This window comes from Salmo salar, unplaced genomic scaffold (assembly GCF_965601325.2).
Source record: "Salmo salar unplaced genomic scaffold, fSalSal1 ptg001228l, whole genome shotgun sequence".
Lineage (NCBI taxonomy): Eukaryota > Metazoa > Chordata > Actinopteri > Salmoniformes > Salmonidae > Salmo > Salmo salar.
Genome location: NW_027675656.1, coordinates 74,976 through 97,090, shown reverse-complemented (window position 1 = coordinate 97,090; position 22,115 = coordinate 74,976). Strand labels below are relative to the sequence as shown.

Sequence of the window (22,115 nt, the reverse complement as noted above, 5' to 3'; positions counted from 1 at the left end):
CCACCACATTAATACAATCTGACCAGAGATCATTACTATCCACCACATTAATACAATCTGACCAGAGATCATTACTATCCACCACATTAATACAATCTGACCAGAGATCATTACTATCCACCACATTAATACAATCTGACCAGAGATCATTACTATCCACCACATTAATACAATCTGACCAGATATCACATTACTATCCACCACATTAATACAATCTGACCAGAGATCATTACTATCCACCACATTAATACAATCTGACCAGAGATCATTACTATCCACCACATTAATACAATCTGACCAGATATCACATTACTATCCACCACATTAATACAATCTGACCAGAGATCATTACTATCCACCACATTAATACAATCTAACCAGAGATCACATTACTATCCACCACATTAATACAATCTGACCAGATATCACATTACTATCCACCACATTAATACAATCTGACCAGATTTCACATTACTATCCACCACATTAATACAATCTGACCAGAGATCATTACTATCCACCACATTAATACAATCTAACCAGAGATCACATTACTATCCACCACATTAATACAATCTGACCAGATATCACATTACTATCCACCACATTAATACAATCTGACCAGAGATCACATTACTATCCACCACATTAATACAATCTGACCAGAGATCACATTACTATCCACCACATTAATACAATCTGACCAGATATCATTACTATCCACCACATTAATACAATCTGACCAGAGATCATTACTATCCACCACATTAATACAATCTGACCAGAGATCACATTACTATCCACCACATTAATACAATCTGACCAGAGATCACATTACTATCCACCACATTAATACAATCTGACCAGAGATCACATTACTATCCACCACATTAATACAATCTGACCAGAGATCACATTACTATCCACCACATTAATACAATCTGACCAGAGATCACATTACTATCCACCACATTAATACAATCTGACCAGAGATCATTACTATCCACCACATTAATACAATCTGACCAGATATCACATTACTATCCACCACATTAATACAATCTGACCAGATATCACATTACTATCCACCACATTAATACAATCTGACCAGAGATCATTACTATCCACCACATTAATACAATCTAACCAGAGATCACATTACTATCCACCACATTAATACAATCTGACCAGAGATCATTACTATCCACCACATTAATACAATCTGACCAGAGATCATTACTATCCACCACATTAATACAATCTGACCAGAGATCACATTACTATCCACCACATTAATACAATCTGACCAGATATCATTACTATCCACCACATTAATACAATCTGACCAGAGATCATTACTATCCACCACATTAATACAATCTGACCAGATATCATTACTATCCACCACATTAATACAATCTGACCAGAGATCATTACTATCCACCACATTAATACAATCTAACCAATGAACTAAATCCTTCTTTATCATTGTCTGCAGAACACAAGACCAGGAAATCACCTCAAATAAACTATAATCAACATTGAAAAACCAGATGTCCCAATCCAGCCGGAAGGACCAGGGGAAAAAAAACGGGATTTGAAACTAAACTAAGCTTAAACAAACATGTTTATTTCTCTCTTAAATGAGTTGAAGAATAGCTGAATAATGATGTTGATTGGACCAGAGACTGACCGTCCACCCTGTGTGCAGCAGCAGGCTGGGGGCTGTGACAGGAGGAAGTAAAACCAACATGTCTGGTCGCAGCGCCGAGAGGAGCTTCTCCACCACTCTCCTCCAGGCCACCGGGTTTCTCCTGCTGGGCTGTACTGCTCCCGGTCTTCACCGTGGTCCTCCTGGCTCTCTGGGAGGGCGATGTGATGTCTCTGAGGGACAGCGGCCCTGACTGACCCTTCCTCAGACCAGGGGAGGTCTTAGGACCTGGGGCAGGAGCTGCGGAGCGGTCCTCTATCTTCTGGGCTGGGGTGTTGTTGGGTGTTGGACGGACTACTCCTAGTTCAGCCCCACCACTCTCTGTGCTGCTCCTGCTCAGTACACCAGCTGGTTGGGGCTCACTGTTATTATTCCCTGCAGACTTCCTGTCAGCAGCTGGTTTGGCTGTGGAGGTGGTTGAGGAGAACTGACCAGAGCCCACAGACCTTCTCCCTGGGTTACCAGAGGCTGTAGGGATGGAGCTGAATCTGGGACGAGGGATGGAACTCCTCCTCACATCCGTCTTGTTAGCTGGTCCTGGTCCACTCTGGTCAGAACCTGGATGTAGCCCAGCAGAGACCGGACGGGTCGTAGCAGCAGGGTAACCTTGTGTCAAACCCGCCTTAGCCTCCACGCCAGAGGATGAGGAGATATCTCCCTTGGCGATAGCCTGGTATTCGGTAGCCTGGTGTTGATAACCCGAGCTCTCGTTCTCCACAGTAACAACAAGTGACGCTGCCTGGGACTTCCTGTGGGAGGAGTTGAGGCTGTCGGCCCAGCTGAGGAAGTCAAAGGTGTAGTGGGAGGTGCCTGACTGGTCGCTGTCGCTGCTGGTGGATACCTCCGTCTGTTTCAGGTACTTTTCAATGTCGAAGGCCTCCAGCAGGTCCCCGGCACACTGGCTCCTCTGTAGAGCCTCCAGCAGGTCCCCGGCACACTGGCTCCTCTGTAGAGCCTCCAGCAGGTCCCCGGCACACTGGCTCCTCTGTAGAGCCTCCAGCAGGTCCCCGGCACACTGGCTCCTCTGTAGAGCCTCCAGCAGGTCCCCGGCACACTGGCTCCTCTGTAGAGCCTCCAGCAGGTCCCCGGCACACTGGCTCCTCTGTAGAGCCTCCAGCAGGTCCCCGGCACACTGGCTCCTCTGTAGAGCCTCCAGCAGGTCCCCGGCACACTGGCTCCTCTGTAGAGCCTCCAGCAGGTCCCCCCGTTGGTCCAGTTGAACCCGGTTAGGACTGGGCTGGTCCAGTTCAACCCGGTTAGGGCTGGGAGTTTGTTCTTCCAGGACAGAGGCTGGGAATCAGAATCAAAATCTCCTTCAGATTTTTCATGACCTGGTGAAGTGGTGCTGACATCACCTTCCAACAAACACAACAGAATTAACCAGTCTGGGCTAGGGGGCAGTATTTTCACGGCCGGATGAAAAACATACCCAATTTAAACCGGTTACTACTCTTGCCCAGAAACTAGAATATGGATATTATTAGTAGATTTGGATAGAAAACACTTTAAAGTTTCAAACTGTTTGAATGGTGTCTGTGAGTAAAACAGAACTCATATGGCAGGCAAAAACCTGAGAAAAATACAAGCAGGAAATGAAAAATCTGGTACCTGTAGTTTTTTTCCAAGTCATTGCCAATCGAACACACAGTGAGTAAGGGTTCATTTTGCACGTCCTAAGGCTTCCACTAGATGTCAACAGTCTTTAGAAAGTTGTTTGAAGCGTCTATGATGAACAGAGACGGAACGAGAAGGGAAGTTGGTAACCCAGGGAAGGATGTTAGTTCATTGGTGCGCATTCACGCGAGAGGAAGCTCTGTTCCAAAACGTTTTTCAAGACACTGGAATGGTCCGGTTGGAATATTACTGAAGTTTCACGTTAAAATGTCCCTAAAGATTGATGCTATACAACGTTTGACATGTTTGAACGAACGTAAATAGATTTTTTTGGGGGGGGGACTTTTTTGTCGTCACAATTTCCTCGCGCATCCTACATTTTGAGTAGCTAACTGAACGCGCAAACATGGAGTTATTTGGACATAAATTATGAACTTTATCGAACAAATCAACATTTGTTGTGGACCTGGGATTCCAGGAAGTGCCTTCTGATGAAGATTATTAAAAGGTAAGTGAATATTTCTTATGCTATTTATGCATTTAGATGACTCCAAAATGACGGGTATCTATAATTGCCTGCTGTTTTTTATGAGCGCAGTACTCAGATTATTGCAAAGTGTGCTTTCCACGTAAAGTTATTTTGAAATCTGTCAATGCGGTTGCATAAAGGAGTAGCCCATCTATAATTCTATATAATTCTATATAATTCTATATAATTCTATAATTCTTAAAATAATTATGTATTTTGTCAACGTTTATGAGGTATATTTTTGTAAATTCACCGGAATTTTGGGGTGGAAAATACATTTTCCGAACATCAAGCGCCAATGTAAAATGCTGTTTTTGGTTAGTGCATAATTTTAGCTGGTTTTGTGCTTTTGGACGGCTACCGTTGCTATGAAAATGCTAAGAAAATAGCTGTGTTGTTCTTTTGCTGTGGTGGTATCCTAACATAATCTAATGTTTTTCTTTCGCTGTAAAGCCTTTTTTGAAATCGGACAACGTGGTTAGATTAACGAGAGTCTTATCTTTAAAACGGTGTAAAATAGTTGATTGTTTGAGAAATTGAAATGATTCGATTTTTTGCCGTTTTTGAATTTCGCGCCATGCTATCTTGTCAAGCAATCCCGGTAACGGGATGAGAACGGGAAGGAGTCCCGTAGAGGTTATTAAAGAGTAGAATTTCAGCTGTAGTATGAATATGGGATACCTGGGGCTGGACGCGGCAGACCTTTCTGGCGTTGCCTCTGGATCCGACTCCTCTTTGAAAGCCCCATGATCATGGCCGCCAGCTGGGAGGGCTCCGAGGAGATGGAGGCATCTGCGATGGCCGAGGCAATGGTGCTGATAGACAACACGAGGTTAGACTGGTCTGTGCCGCTGCTGGGGCTGGGGTCCAGGCTGCCGGGGGAGGCTGAGGGAAGGGTCTGGCTGGGGGAGAGCAGGGCCTCAGGGAGAGGGGAGGCTGAGGGAAGGGTCTGGCTGGGGGAGAGCAGGGCCTCAGGGAGGGGGGAGACTGAGGGAAGGGTCTGGCTGGGGGAGAGCAGGGCCTCAGGGAGAGGGGAGGCTGAGGGAAGGGTCTGGCTGGGGGAGAGCAGGGCCTCAGGGAGGGGGGAGACTGATTCACAAGGCTCTGGCTCTTCATCTCCTGTCGGTGACACCCTGTCTGGAGCTGCCTCCACAGTCTTGTCCAAGTCCTCTACAAAAACAACACATTGGAAGTATCAACCACCACGTGTGATACTCTGATGACTGATTTGGGTTTAAAATGAGGAATAAATATGATGACTGTGATCAAGTATGAAAAATGATGCCAAACCAAGTCAAGATGTACTGGCCGGCCTGGCCGCCTCACAGTGGGAATCAGGAATAAGTGTCTTACTGGCCGCCTCACAGTGGGAATCAGGAATAAGTGTCTTACTGGCTGGGCTCACAGTGGGAATCAGGAATAAGTGTCTTGCTGGGCGGCCTCACAGTGGGATTCAGGAATAAGTGTCTTACTGGCTGGCCTCACAGTGGGAACCAGGAATAAGTGTCTTACTGACTGGCCTCACAGTGGGAACCAGGAATAAGTGTCTTACTGGCTGGGCTCACAGTGGGAATCAGGAATAAGTGTCTTGCTGGCTGGGCTGTCCGGCCTCACAGTGGGAACCAGGAATAAGTGTCTTACTGGCTGGGCTCACAGTGGGAACCAGGAATAAGTGTCTTACTGGCTGGGCTCACAGTGGGAACCAGGAATAAGTGTCTTGCTGGCTGGGCTCACAGTGGGAATCAGGAATAAGTGTTTTACTGGCTGGGCTCACAGTGGGAACCAGGAATAAGTGTCTTGCTGGCTGGGCTCACAGTGGGAACCAGGAATAAGTGTTTTACTGGCTGGCCTCACAGTGGGAACCAGGAATAAGTGTCTTACTGGCTGGGCTCACAGTGGGAACCAGGAATAAGTGTCTTACTGGCTGGGCTCACAGTGAGAACCAGGAATAAGTGTCGCGGACGTCCAGACGGTACCTACCTGTGTTCATGGTGCGGTCGTGGTCGGTGTCGCTGCGGACCGAGCTGTCCTGAGACAGGAAGTCTGATGGTTGAATCAGAGGAAATGGTTCCCTCTTCTCTGGAGAGGTGATGACGTAACCAAACGACGGCTGGAGAGGAAAGACACAACAACGAACTGGTCAAGTCAGATGGCTGATGGGAAGGGAAAATAAAAACCACAGGCTTAAACCCTCAGCGGTAGTCTGAAACACGGCGTCCCTACTGTCCCTTCGACACCGTGGGCAGGTTTCCCGGACCGAGATGAAGGCTCCTATTCCTGAACTAAAAGCACACCCGACCCTACGAGACTACGTGAATAGTGAAAAGAGTAGAACGACGTGCTGCAGAGCGACGTCGACAAGACATGGAACGAGCCCCCATACCCGTTTGACTGTATCGTCCTCCCTGTCGTCCCCTAGACAGCCCAGGGCCTCAGAGCGCTGCTGGAAGAAGGTCCCCAGAGACAGACGGAGATAACTCTGGTTCCCTCTGTCCAGGTCCTGGGACACCTGGCTGGCCCTCATCAGGATGTGGCTGCTGGCCGGGAGTCTCCAGGACGTGTCGGATAGGAGACCTGGACTGGTGGAGTCCGACGTCATCACCTCCTCCTGCATGAACCGGTTCTCCTTCTCAAACACCTTCTGGTCCTCTATGATCTTCTCTATGGCGTTACCTGGAACACAATAAAAACAGGACGACTCCAGCAACACTGCTGATCTGTCTATGGCGTTACCTGGACATTCTGACGAGGCACAGCGCCATTCTGACGAGGCACAGCGATCATTCGGGACAGAGCCATTCTGACGAGGCACAGCGATCATTCGGGACAGCGCCATTCTGACGAGGCACAGCGATCATTAGGGACAGCGCCATTCTGACGAGGCACAGCGATCATTCGGGACAGCGACATTCTGACGAGGCACAGCGATCATTTGGCACAGCGACATTCTGACGAGGCACAGCGATCATTCGGGACAGCGACATTCTGACGAGGCACAGCGATCATTTGGCACAGCGACATTCTGACGAGGCACAGCGATCATTCGGGACAGCGACATTCTGACGAGGCACAGCGCCATTCTGACGAGGCACAGCGATCATTCGGGACAGCGCCATTCTGACGAGGCACAGCGATCATTAGGGACAGCGCCATTCTGACGAGGCACAGCGATCATTCGGGACAGCGACATTCTGACGAGGCACAGCGATCATTTGGCACAGCGACATTCTGACGAGGCACAGTGACATTCTGACGAGGCACAGCGATCATTCGGCACAGCGCCATTCTGACGAGGCACAGCGATCATTAGGGACAGCGACATTCTGACGAGGCACAGCGATCATTAGGGACAGCGCCATTCTGACGAGGCACAGCGATCATTTGGGACAGCGCCATTCTGATGAGGCACAGCGACATTCTGACGAGGCACAGCGACATTCTGACGAGGCACAGCGATCATTCGGCACAGCACCATTCTGACGAGGCACAGCGATCATTAGGGACAGCGCCATTCTGACGAGGCACAGCGATCATTCGGGACAGCGACATTCTGACGAGGCACAGCGATCATTAGGGACAGCGACATTCTGACGAGGCACAGCGATCATTTGGCACAGCGACATTCTGACGAGGCACAGTGACATTCTGACGAGGCACAGCGATCATTCGGCACAGCGCCATTCTGACGAGGCACAGCGATCATTAGGGACAGCGACATTCTGACGAGGCACAGCGATCATTAGGGACAGCGCCATTCTGACGAGGCACAGCGATCATTTGGGACAGCGCCATTCTGATGAGGCACAGCGACATTCTGACGAGGCACAGCGACATTCTGACGAGGCACAGCGATCATTCGGCACAGCACCATTCTGACGAGGCACAGCGATCATTAGGGACAGCGCCATTCTGACGAGGCACAGCGATCATTCGGGACAGCGACATTCTGACGAGGCACAGCGATCATTAGGGACAGCGACATTCTGACGAGGCACAGCGATCATTTGGGACAGCACCATTCTGACGAGGCACAGCGACATTGACGAGGCACAGTAACATTCTGACGAGGCACAGCGATCATTAGGGACAGCACCAATCTGACGAGGCACATCGATCATTCGGGACAGCGACATTCTGACGAGGCACAGCGATCATTTGGCACAGCGACATTCTGACGAGGCACAGTGACATTCTGACGAGGCACAGCGATCATTCGGCACAGCGCCATTCTGACGAGGCACAGCGATCATTAGGGACAGCGACATTCTGACGAGGCACAGCGATCATTAGGGACAGCGCCATTCTGACGAGGCACAGCGATCATTTGGGACAGCGCCATTCTGATGAGGCACAGCGACATTCTGACGAGGCACAGCGACATTCTGACGAGGCACAGCGATCATTCGGCACAGCACCATTCTGACGAGGCACAGCGATCATTTTCAGATGTAACTGTTGACAGGCATAGATAGGTGTGTGACGGCCAATAGAGCACGGTTTGGACCGCTGTTCGTTCAATCAGCATTCAGGATCCAGACAAACCGTTTTATAGTGGATCTTTCGTACCGACGCTACAGTGGGGAACACCTAGTTATCACAACCAAAAGGAACAAAACACAAATCCCTATTTCCAAGTACAGCTTAAAAATAACAGTTTGACAATAACCCCTGTACTTACTGCCTGGAACGAAGTCCTCAGCCTGGAACTGGTCTGCTGCCTCCGGAAGCTGCTTCCCATCCACCTCCTTCTCAAAGGACGAGTAGTAAGCCAGATCAGTCACCCACTTCCCCTCCTCGTTCTGGTAGACCACACTGGGAGAGGCTGGGACACACACACACACACACACACACACACACACACACACACACACACACACACACACACACCCCCCTGATGGAGACCTTGTTCTATACACCAGGGTACCGGTGAGGATTTACTACAGCTGGACAACTTGACGGATTGGTCCAAAATCAAGTCACAAAAAAACATTCATTTTCTGTCCATGAATTTATAGCAGTGTAAGTTGTTACATCATATATTAAGCTTTAATCAGTTAAATTAGATATTAAAATACGAACCCTGTTAGGATCCTGGATCTAGTTGATTAGATATTAAACATGAACCGTGTAAGGATCCTGGATCTAGTTGATTAGATATTAAACATGAACCCTGTTAGGATCCTGGATCTAGTTGATTAGATATTAAACATGAACCCTGTAAGGATCCTGGATCCAGTTGATTAGATATTAAACATGAACCCTGTAAGGATCCTGGATCTAGTTGATTAGATATTAAACATGAACCCTGTTAGGATCCTGGATCTAGTTGATTAGATATTAAACATGAACCCTGTTAGGATCCTGGATCTAGTTGATTAGATATTAAACATGAACCCTGTTAGGATCCTGGATCTAGTTGATTAGATATTAAACATGAACCCTGTTAGGATCCTGGATCTAGTTGTTATATCAGATATTAAACATGAACCCTGTTAGGATCCTGGATCTAGTTGATTAGATATTAAACATGAACCCTGTTAGGATCCTGGATCTAGTTGATTAGATATTAAACATGAACCCTGTTAGGATCCTGGATCTAGTTGATTAGATATTAAACATGAACCCTGTTAGGATCCTGGATCTAGTTGTTATATCAGATATTAAACATGAACCCTGTAAGGATCCTGGATCTAGTTGATTAGATATTAAACATGAACCCTGTAAGGATCCTGGATCTAGTTGATTAGATAAACATGAACCCTGTTAGGATCCTGGATCTAGTTGATTAGATAAACATGAAACCTGTTAGGATCCTGGATCTAGTTGATTAGATATTAAACATGAACCCTGTTAGGATCCTGGATCTAGTTGTTATATCAGATATTAAACATGAACCCTGTAAGGATCCTGGATCTAGTTGATTAGATATTAAAACATGAACCCTGTAAGGATCCTGGATCTAGTTGTTATATCAGATATTAAACATGAACCCTGTAAGGATCCTGGATCTAGTTGTTATATCAGATATTAAACATGAACCCTGTTAGGATCCTGGATCTAGTTGTTATATCAGATATTAAACATGAACCCTGTTAGGATCCTGGATCTAGTTGATTAGATAAACATGAACCCTGTAAGGATCCTGGATCTAGTTGATTAGATAAACATGAACCCTGTAAGGATCCTGGATCTATTTGTTATATCAGATATTAAACATGAACCCTGTAAGGATCCTGGATCTAGTTGTTATATCAGATATTATACATGAACCCTGTAAGGATCCTGGATCTAGTTGATTAGATAAATATGAACCCTGTAAGGATCCTGGATCTAGTTGATTAGATAAACATGAACCCTGTAAGGATCCTGGATCTAGTTGATTAGATATTAAACATGAACCCTGTTAGGATCCTGGATCTAGTTGTTATATCAGATATTAAACATGAACCCTGTAAGGATCCTGGATCTAGTTGATTAGATATTAAACATGAACCCTGTAAGGATCCTGGATCTAGTTGTTATATCAGATATTAAACATGAACCCTGTAAGGATCCTGGATCTAGTTGATTAGATATTATACATGAACCGTGTAAGGATCCTGGATCTAGTTGATTAGATATTAAACATGAACCCTGTTAGGATCCTGGATCTAGTTGATTAGATATTAAACATGAACCCTGTTAGGATCCTGGATCTAGTTGATTAGATATTAAACATGAACCCTGTTAGGATCCTGGATCTAGTTGTTATATCAGATATTAAATACGAACCCTGTTAGGATCCTGGATCTAGTTGATTAGATATTAAACATGAACCCTGTTAGGATCCTGGATCTAGTTGATTAGATATTAAACATGAACCCTGTTAGGATCCTGGATCTAGTTGATTAGATATTAAACATGAACCCTGTTAGGATCCTGGATCTAGTTGTTATATCAGATATTAAATACGAACCCTGTTAGGATCCTGGATCTAGTTGATTAGATATTAAACATGAACCCTGTTAGGATCCTGGATCTAGTTGATTAGATATTAAAACATGAACCCTGTTAGGATCCTGGATCTAGTTGTTATATCAGATATTAAACATGAACCCTGTTAGGATCCTGGATCTAGTTGTTATATCAGATATTAAACATGAACCCTGTAAGGATCCTGGATCTAGTTGATTAGATATTAAACATGAACCCTGTTAGGATCCTGGATCTAGTTGATTAGATATTAAACATGAACCCTGTTAGGATCCTGGATCTAGTTGTTATATCAGATATTATACATGAACCCTGTAAGGATCCTGGATCTAGTTGATTAGATAAACATGAACCCTGTAAGGATCCTGGATCTAGTTGATTAGATAAACATGAACCCTGTAAGGATCCTGGATCTAGTTGATTAGATATTAAACATGAACCCTGTTAGGATCCTGGATCTAGTTGTTATATCAGATATTAAACATGAACCCTGTAAGGATCCTGGATCTAGTTGTTATATCAGATATTAAACATGAACCCTGTAAGGATCCTGGATCTAGTTGATTAGATCAGATATTAAACATGAACCCTGTAAGGATCCTGGATCTAGTTGTTATATCAGATATTATACATGAACCCTGTAAGGATCCTGGATCTAGTTGATTAGATAAACATGAACCCTGTAAGGATCCTGGATCTAGTTGATTAGATATTAAACATGAACCCTGTTAGGATCCTGGATCTAGTTGTTATATCAGATATTAAACATGAACCCTGTAAGGATCCTGGATCTAGTTGTTATATCAGATAAACATGAACCCTGTAAGGATCCTGGATCTAGTTGATTAGATATTAAAACATGAAGCCTGTTAGGATCCTGGATCTAGTTGATTAGATATTAAAACATGAACCCTGTAAGGATCCTGGATCTAGTTGATTAGATATTAAACATGAACCCTGTAAGGATCCTGGATCTAGTTGTTATATCAGATATTAAACATGAACCCTGTTAGGATCCTGGATCTAGTTGTTATATCAGATATTAAACATGAACCCTGTTAGGATCCTGGATCTAGTTGATTAGATATTAAAACATGAACCCTGTAAGGATCCTGGATCTAGTTGATTAGATATTAAACATGAACCCTGTAAGGATCCTGGATCTAGTTGTTATATCAGATATTAAACATGAACCCTGTTAGGATCCTGGATCTAGTTGTTATATCAGATATTAAACATGAACCCTGTAAGGATCCTGGATCTAGTTGTTATATCAGATATTAAACATGAACCCTGTAAGGATCCTGGATCTAGTTGATTAGATATTAAACATGAACCGTGTAAGGATCCTGGATCTAGTTGTTATATCAGATATTAAACATGAACCGTGTAAGGATCCTGGATCTAGTTGTTATATCAGATATTAAACATGAACCCTGTAAGGATCCTGGATCCAGTTGTTATATCAGATATTATACATGAACCCTGTAAGGATCCTGGATCTAGTTGTTATATCAGATATTAAACATGAACCCTGTTAGGATCCTGGATCTAGTTGATTAGATATTAAAACATGAACCCTGTAAGGATCCTGGATCTAGTTGATTAGATATTAAACATGAACCGTGTAAGGATCCTGGATCTAGTTGTTATATCAGATATTAAACATGAACCCTGTAAGGATCCTGGATCCAGTTGTTATATCAGATATTATACATGAACCCTGTAAGGATCCTGGATCTAGTTGTTATATCAGATATTAAACATGAACCCTGTTAGGATCCTGGATCTAGTTGATTAGATATTAAAACATGAACCCTGTAAGGATCCTGGATCTAGTTGATTAGATATTAAACATGAACCGTGTAAGGATCCTGGATCTAGTTGTTATATCAGATATTAAACATGAACCCTGTAAGGATCCTGGATCTAGTTGTTATATCAGATATTAAACATGAACCCTGTTAGGATCCTGGATCTAGTTGATTAGATATTAAAACATGAACCCTGTAAGGATCCTGGATCTAGTTGATTAGATATTAAACATGAACCGTGTAAGGATCCTGGATCTAGTTGTTATATCAGATATTAAACATGAACCCTGTAAGGATCCTGGATCTAGTTGATTAGATATTAAACATGAACCCTGTTAGGATCCTGGATCTAGTTGTTATATCAGATATTAAACATGAACCCTGTAAGGATCCTGGATCTAGTTGATTAGATATTAAAACATGAACCCTGTAAGGATCCTGGATCTAGTTGATTAGATATTAAACATGAACTGTGTAAGGATCCTGGATCCAGTTGATTAGATATTAAACATGAACCCTGTAAGGATCCTGGATCCAGTTGATTAGATATTAAACATGAACCCTGTAAGGATCCTGGATCTAGTTGTTACATCAGATATTAAACATGAACCCTGTAAGGATCCTGGATCCAGTTGATTAGATATTAAACATGAACCCTGTAAGGATCCTGGATCTAGTTGATTAGATATTAAACATGAACCGTGTTAGCTAAGAACAAATTCTTATTTACAACGACGTCCTACCGGGGAACAGTGGGTTAACTGCCTTGTTCAGTGGCAGAACGACAGATTTTTACCTGGTCAGATCAGGATTCGATCCAGCAACCTTTCGGTTACAGGCCCAACGCTCCAACCACCAGGCTACCCGCCCGCCCGCCCCCAACCAACCACCAGGCTACCCGCCCGCCCGCCCCCAACCAACCACCAGGCTACCCGCCCGCCCGCCCCCAACCAACCACCAGGCTACCCGCCCGCCCGCCCCCAACCAACCACCAGGCTTACCCGCCCGCCCCCAACCAACCACCAGGCTTACCCGCCCGCCCCCAACCAACCACCAGGCTTACCCGCCCGCCCCCAACCAACCACCAGGCTTACCCGCCCGCCCCCAACCACCAGGCTACCCGCCCGCCCCCAACCACCAGGCTACCCGCCCGCCTCCAACCACCAGGCTACCCGCCCCCAACCACCAGGCTACCCGCCCCCAACCACCAGGCTACCCGCCCCCCGCCCCCAACCACCAGGCTACCCGCCTCCAACCACCAGGCTACCCGCCTCCAACCACCAGGCTACCCGCCCCCAACCACCAGGCTACCCGCCCCCAACCACCAGGCTACCCGCCTCCAACCACCAGGCTACCCGCCTCCAACCACCAGGCTACCCGCCTCCAACCACCAGGCTACCCGCCTCCAACCACCAGGCTACCCGCCTCCAACCACCAGGCTACCCGCCACTACATAGGGAGCTGTTTGTACCAGGACACTACATAGGGAGCTGTTTGTACCAGGACACTACATAGGGAGCCGTTTGTACTAGGACACTACATAGGGAGCCGTTTGGGACTTACCCGGTTGGAAGTCCAGGTTATCAGGACAGTGGTTCCAGTCGCTGTCAGAGTGAGAGTCCTCCTCCGGGTGGAAGCTCTGAGAGAGGTACTTAGCCTCCAGAGAGGTGGAGAGAAGATCCTTCTCACCCCGACTCGTGTCTGACAGGCCAGGAGGACCAGGAGGTGCAGAGGAGTCCCCACATGGACCTCCTCTTGGCCCCAGGGCAGCAGGCCTCCCCCTCCCCTCCTCCTCCTCCTCATCATCACTATGCGAAAGAAGCACCTGGTATAGAAGGGCAGCAACTTACTAACACCGTAGAATTGTTTTTACCTTCATTTAAAACTAGGAGATGTTGGGATTCTTCAAAACTGTTTAACTCCAAGGGCAGCATGTCATCCTAAATGATTGGTTGTGTAAGTGTACCTGAGAGAGGTGGAAGCTGTTCTGTGTGGTCTGGAGGTGAGAGGTCATGTCCTGGGGTCTCCAGTGTCCAGCACCAGTCCTCAGGTATATAGAATCCAAGACATCTGGACCCTCCTCTGCCAACCCAGACTCTGTACTGTCCATGGCATCCTGCACACACACACACACACACACACACACACACACACACACACACACACACACACACACACACACACACACAGAGGGAGATTATACAAGCGTCTGTGTTGTATGTGAACAGTATCACTGCAGGTGACCGTATTACGTCCGGTAAATAGCACAGAACATAAGGTAGTGGGCGGCCAGGAGTTTTTCCCCTGACAGCGTGACCTGACCCGGAGGAACTCCTGGCCTCTAGGTACAACTCCTGCCACGTACAAAGTCTCAGTCCACACAAACGGTGTTGTAACGGAAAAATGTCCGACAGAAAACTCACCAGCGCTTCCTGTCTGTCTAAGGTCATACTCCAATTGACAGGGGACGTCCTCTGGGGCCCAGAGTTGGTCTCTCCAGTCCCCACCGGCCCCACACGGTCCCCCATCAGGCTGCCCCGGCTCAGCCCCAGTAGAGAGCGAGGGTCTTGGGTATTCTCTCCCGGCACGCTGCCCCCCAGGATCCCAAGCCCCCGCAGAACATCGTAGGTAGTCTGGGCCGAGGAGGAGGAGGTGGAGAAGGGTAGAGCGGACACTCCACCGTTCCCTCCCTCCTCACTCCCACTGCTCCCGTCGCCTCCTCCTCCTGGTGAAGAACAGATGACCGGTTACCCCCGGTTACCACCGGTTACCAACATCCACTCAGAGGTTAGCGAGTTCATATCAGGAAATCAGTCAATTTAAATAAATTCCTTTAGGCCCTAATCTAGGGATTTCACTAGGATATGAATATGTTGGTCAGAAAACCTTAAAATAAATAAAAGGTAGGGGGCGTGGATCAGAAAACCAGTCAGTATCTGGTGTGACCACCTCATGCAGCGAGACACATCTCCTTCACATAGAGTTGGTCCGGCTGCTGATTGGTCCGGCTGCTGATTGGTCAGGCTGTTGGTCGTGGCCTGTGGAATGTTGTCCCACTCCTCCTTCACTGGCTGAGCAAAGTTGGTGGATATTTTGGCGGGAACTGGAACACGCTGTCGTACACGTCGATCCAGAGCATTCCAAACATGCTCAATGGGTGACATGTCTGGTGAGTACGCAGGCCATGGAAGAACTGGGACATTTTCAGCTTCCAGGAATTGTGTTCAGATCCTTGTGACATGGGGCCGTGCATTATCATGCTGAAGTGTGGGGTGATGGTGGTGGATGAACGGCACGGCAACGGGGCCTCAGGATCTCATCACTGTATTTCTGTGCATTCAAATTGCCATCGATAAAACGCCATAGTGTTCGTTGTCCGTAGCTTACGCCTGCCCGTACCATAACCCCACCTCCACCATGGGGCCCGTACCATAACCCCACCATGGGGCCCGTACCATAACCCCACCATGGGGCCCGTACCATAACCCCACCATGGGGCCCGTACCATAACCCCACCATGGGGCCCGTACCATAACCCCACCATGGGGCCCGTACCATAACCCCACCATGGGGCCCGTACCATAACCCCACCATGGGGCCCGTACCATAACCCCACCATGGGGCCCGTACCATAACCCCACCATGGGGCCCGTACCATAACCCCACCATGGGGCCCGTACCATAACCCCACCATAGGAAGCTCTGTTCACAATGTTGACATCAGCAAACCCGCTCACCCACACAACACCATACACGTGGTCTGCGGTTATGAGGCAAGTTGGACATACCGCCAAATTCTCTAAAATGACGTTGGAGGCGGCATATGATAGAGAAATGAACATTCAATTATCCGGCAACAGCTCGTGGAGATTTCTGCAGACAGCATGCCAATTGCAAACTTCCTCAAAATTTGAGACATCTGTGGCATTGTGTTGTGTGAGAAAAATTCACATTTTAGAGTGACCTTGTATTGTCCCCAGCACAAGGTGCACCTGTGTAACGATCATGATGTTTAATCAGCTTGTTGATATGCCACACCTGTCAGGTGGATGGATTATCTTGGCAAAGGAGAAATACTCACTAACAGGGATGTTAACAAATTTGTGCACAAAACTGGAGAAAAATATGCTTTTATGTGCAAAATTTAACATTTCTGGGATCTTTTATTTCAGCTCATGAAACACGAGACCAACACTTCCTATTTTTTGTTCGGTGTTTGTTACCTGTTACAGTGTTGATGACTTGGCCCTCTGCAGAGTATCTGTGTTCTAACCCAGTTAGAGAAGGGTTACGACCAGAGTCTTCGTCGGAGCTGCCTCCCTCCAGCCCAGGTCTGAAGCTGGGACGGTTGCTCTCGCCCACCTAAACCCAGACAGACATAACCCATGACCTCTGGTCAGACAGGCTAAAACAGGGCTGTGTTCAGTAGGACTATTTAGGACAAAAACATTTAGAAACCAAAACGCTATATCAACTTATCAAATACTGATTGTTTGGGACTGACCTCCCTTATCTCACCTCATTTGCTCACATCACACAACTAGACTACCTGGTTAAATAAAGGACTTGTTCTCAACTAGCCTACCTGGTTAAATAAAGGACTTGTTCTCTACTAGCCTACCTGGTTAAATAAAGGACTTGTTCTCAACTAGCCTACCTGGTTAAATAAAGGACTTGTTCTCAACTAGCCTACCTGGTTAAATAAAGGACTGGTTCTCAACTAGCCTACCTGGTTAAATAAAGGACTGGTTCTCAACTGGCCTACCTGGTTAAATAAAGGACTTGTTCTCAACTAGCCTACCTGGTTAAATAAAGGACTTGTTCTCAACTAGCCTACCTGGTTAAATAAAGGACTTGTTCTCAACTAGCCTACCTGGTTAAATAAAGGACTTGTTCTCAACTGGCCTACCTGGTTAAATAAAGGACTTGTTCTCAACTAGCCTACCTGGTTAAATAAAGGACTTGTTCTCAACTAGCCTACCTGGTTAAATAAAGGACTTGTTCTCAACTAGCCTACCTGGTTAAATAAAGGACTTGTTCTCAACTAGCCTACCTGGTTAAATAAAGGTGAAATTATATTTTTTTAAATGGTACATTCTGTTTTGCAACTGTTGTTCAGCTTTGTGTTTTCTACTGAAAACCAACCAAGGTCAAACAGAAGCAGTGAGATGGAGAGACAGACAGACGGGGGGACAGAGACGTGATCATACCAGCTGAAGCAGTGAGATGGAGAGACAGACAGACGGGGGGACAGAGACGTGATCATACCAGCTGAAGCAGTGAGATGGAGAGACAGACAGACGGGGGGACAGAGACGTGATCATACCAGCTGAAGCAGTGAGATGGAGAGACAGACAGACGGGGGGACAGAGACGTGATCATACCAGCTGAAGCAGTGAGATGGAGAGACAGACAGACGGGGGACAGAGACGTGATCATACCAGCTGAAGCAGTGAGATGGAGAGACAGACAGACGGGGGGACAGAGACGTGATCATACCAGCTGAAGCAGTGAGATGGAGAGACAGACAGACGGGGGGACAGAGACGTGATCATACCAGCTGAAGCAGTGAGATGGAGAGACAGACAGACGGGGGACAGAGACGTGATCATACCAGCTGAAGCAGTGAGATGGAGAGACAGACAGACGGGGGGACAGAGACGTGATCATACCAGCTGAAGCAGTGAGATGGAGAGACAGACAGACGGGGGGACAGAGACGTGATCATACCAGCTGAAGCAGTGAGATGGAGAGACAGACAGACGGGGGACAGAGACGTGATCATACCAGCTGAAGCAGTGAGATGGAGAGACAGACAGACGGGGGGACAGAGACGTGATCATACCAGCTGAAGCAGTGAGATGGAGAGACAGACAGACGGGGGGACAGAGACGTGATCATACCAGCTGAAGCAGTGAGATGGAGAGACAGACAGACGGGGGGACAGAGACGTGATCATACCAGCTGAAGCAGTGAGATGGAGAGACAGACAGACGGGGGGACAGAGACGTGATCATACCAGCTGAAGCAGTGAGATGGAGAGACAGACAGACGGGGGGACAGAGACGTGATCATACCAGCTGAAGCAGTGAGATGGAGAGACAGACAGACGGGGGGACAGAGACGTGATCATACCAGCTGAAGCAGTGAGATGGAGAGACAGACAGACGGGGGGACAGAGACGTGATCATACCAGCTGAAGCAGTGAGATGGAGAGACAGACAGACGGGGGACAGAGACGTGATCATACCAGCTGAAGCAGTGAGATGGAGAGACAGACAGACGGGGGACAGAGACGTGATCATACCAGCTGAAGCAGTGAGATGGAGAGACAGACAGACGGGGGGACAGAGACGTGATCATACCAGCTGAAGCAGTGAGATGGAGAGACAGACAGACGGGGGGACAGAGACGTGATCATACCAGCTGAAGCAGTGAGATGGAGAGACAGACAGACGGGGGGACAGAGACGTGATCATACCAGCTGAAGCAGTGAGATGGAGAGACAGACGGGGACAGAGACGTGATCATACCAGCTGAAGCAGTGAGATGGAGAGACAGACAGACGGGGGGACAGAGACGTGATCATACCAGCTGAAGCAGTGAGATGGAGAGACAGACAGACGGGGGACAGAGACGTGATCATACCAGCTGAAGCAGTGAGATGGAGAGACAGACAGACGGGGGACAGAGACGTGATCATACCAGCTGAAGCAGTGAGATGGAGAGACAGACAGACGGGGGGACAGAGACGTGATCATACCAGCTGAAGCAGTGAGATGGAGAGACAGACAGACGGGGGGACAGAGACGTGATCATACCAGCTGTCGGGAGGTGCTGGACAGCAGCAGTCTGTGTCTGGTAGAAGTGTGTCTCCTAGCCGTCTCCAGTTCGTCCTCAGTGTCCTCCTCGTCACTACCAGGACACGAGTCCATCCCTGTAGCAGCAAGCCGCACGTCAGGCATCTGGAAACACTCATGACAGGACAAACAATCCAATCTTAGTGAAACCAGGCTGAAATAGAACACTAATATATACTGTTTAGTTTGTACAGGAAGATGAATAAAGGATACTAGTTGTGAACAAGATCCATTGGCTGACAAGTGTATGACTGAGCTGCTCTTAGTCTTCATAAAAAAAGGTTTCAATATACCAGTGTTTTCCGCTAGTACATAGGAATAGCCAACCAGGCCCCCGCCGAGCCAGAGTCGTAGCCAACCAGGCCCCGCCGAGCCAGAGTCGTAGCCAACCAGGCCCTCCCCCCGAGCCACAGTCGTAGCCAACCAGGCCCCGCCGAGCCAGAGTCGTAGCCAACCAGGCCCCCGCCGAGCCAGAGTCGTAGCCAACCAGGCCCCCGCCGAGCCAGAGTCGTAGCCAACCAGGCCCCGGCGAGCCAGAGTCGTAGCCAACCAGGCCCTCCCCCCGAGCCAGAGTCGTAGCCAACCAGGCCCTCCCCCCGAGCCAGAGTCGTAGCCAACCAGGCCCCGCCCGCCGAGCCAGAGTCGTAGCCAACCAGGCCCCGCCCGCCGAGCCAGAGTCGTAGCCAACCAGGCCCCGCCCGCCGAGCCAGAGTCGTAGCCAACCAGGCCCCGCCCGCCTAGCCAGAGTCGTAGCCAACCAGGCCCTCCCCCCGAGCCAGAGTCGTAGCCAACCAGGCCCCCGGCGAGCCAGAGTCGTAGCCAACCAGGCCCCGGGGAGCCAGAGTCGTAGCCAACCAGGCCCCGGCCGAGCCAGAGTCGTAGCCAACCAGGCCCTCCCCCCGAGCCAGAGTCGTAGCCAACCAGGCCCTCCCCCCGAGCCAGAGTCGTAGCCAACCAGGCCCTCCCCCCGAGCCAGAGTCGTAGCCAACCAGGCCCTCCCCCCGAGCCAGAGTCGTAGCCAACCAGGCCCCCGCCGAGCCAGAGTCGTAGCCAACCAGGCCCCGGCGAGCCAGAGTCGTAGCCAACCAGGCCCCGGCGAGCCAGAGTCGTAGCCAACCAGGCCCCCGCCGAGCCAGTCGTAGCCAACCAGGCCCTCCCCCCGAGCCAGAGTCGTAGCCAACCAGGCCCTCCCCCCGAGCCAGAGTCGTAGCCAACCAGGCCCTCCCCCCGAGCCAGAGTCGTAGCCAACCAGGCCCCCGCCGAGCCAGAGTCGTAGCCAACCAGGCCCAACCGAGCCAGAGTCGTAGCCAACCAGGCCCAACCGAGCCAGAGGTGGTTGAAATTTGTGGAATCTGGTACATTCTACTGCCTTGATTTGATCCGAAATACACACTAAATTATTCAATACTTTATCGAGTTTACCTCCCAGATTGGAAACATTTGTGGTATTGTGTAGAAAGACATTACTTTACAATTTAAATTACTGAACATGAATTCAGTGTATTGTCAGTCGTTTTGGATATATGACCAGGACTAAGAACATTAAAAAACTTTAATATTTAATCAAATCTTCTTTGATATTGACCATAACCTATCGGTGGGGGGAAACCTGTGTTATGGCTTTTCAACCTCAGCTCTGAATCCACAATATGGCAATCTAATAGAACTCAGGGGGTTTTCTTTAATGGAAGCTTCTCTAATTTCAAACAGTGTGGTGTACCACAGGGCAGCTCTCTAGGACCTCTACTCTTTTTACCAATGACCTGCCACTGGCATTAAACAAAGCACGCTGATGATTCAACCATATATATGCGTCAGCAACCCCAGCTAATATAGTCACTGAAACCCTTAACAAAGAGCTGCAATCTGTTTTGGAATGGGTGGACAGTAATAAACTGGTAATCTTGGCTAAGACTTGAGCAAAGTGACAGTCACTTCTTGTTTTTATAATAAACATTAATGTGTTGGGAAATTCCAAATTGTTGGCATAGTAAAACTTACACACAGCTCTGACAAACACACATACCCCCACCAGACATGCCACCAGGGGTCTTTTCACAGTCCCCAGGACCAGAACAAATTCAAGGAAACATACAGTTTTATACAGAGCCATGAGTGCATGGATCTCCCATCTTATATAGCGCAAGTGAACAGCGAACCTGGTTTCAAAAAACAGATAAAGCAACACCTCACGGGACAACACCTCTCCTCCACGTGACATACTGGTTGTGTACAGTGGGGCAAAAAAGTTTTTAGTCAGTCACCAATTGTGCAAGTTCTCCCACTTAAAACGATGAGAGAGGCCTGTAATTTTCATCATAGGTACACGTCAACTATGACAGACAAAATTAGAAAAGAAATCCAGAAAATCACATTGTAGGATTTTTTATGAATTTATTTGCAAATTATGGTGGAAAATAAGTATTTGGTCAATAACAAAAAAGTTTCTCAATACTTTGTTATACACCCTTTGTTGGCAATGACACAGGTCAAACGTTTTCTGTAAGTCTTCACAAGGTTTTCACACACTGTTGCTGGTATTTTGGCCCATTCCTCCATGCAGATCTCCTCTAGAGCAGTGATGTTTTGGGGCTGTCGCTGGGCAACACGGACTT

The 22,115-nt window shown here is 47.7% G+C and overlaps 1 protein-coding gene across 9 annotated transcripts in view; it reads right to left on the bottom strand.

The window, feature by feature from the left end:
* The window catches only part of LOC123738875 (centrosomal protein of 192 kDa), a 57,117-nt gene that overhangs the window by 13,961 nt on the left and 21,041 nt on the right, over positions 1–22,115 (bottom strand). For 7 of the 9 annotated variants that reach the window (XM_082972743.1, XM_082972750.1, XM_082972747.1 and 4 more), the window contains exons 9-17: positions 19,462–19,614; positions 16,864–17,002; positions 15,064–15,365; positions 14,607–14,756; positions 14,204–14,465; positions 8,533–8,676; positions 6,238–6,527; positions 5,835–5,964; positions 4,536–5,024 (exon numbers count right to left, since the gene is read on the bottom strand). In XM_082972743.1, the coding sequence (XP_082828869.1) occupies positions 4,536–5,024; positions 5,835–5,964; positions 6,238–6,527; positions 8,533–8,676; positions 14,204–14,465; positions 14,607–14,756; positions 15,064–15,365; positions 16,864–17,002; positions 19,462–19,614 (2,059 nt within the window). Of the gene's footprint in view, positions 1–1,584; positions 3,002–4,535; positions 5,025–5,834; positions 5,965–6,237; positions 6,528–8,532; positions 8,677–14,203; positions 14,466–14,606; positions 14,757–15,063; positions 15,366–16,863; positions 17,003–19,461; positions 19,615–22,115 lie in introns of those variants that run through there. The other 2 variants (XM_082972751.1, XM_082972746.1) reach the window with 2 other exon arrangements.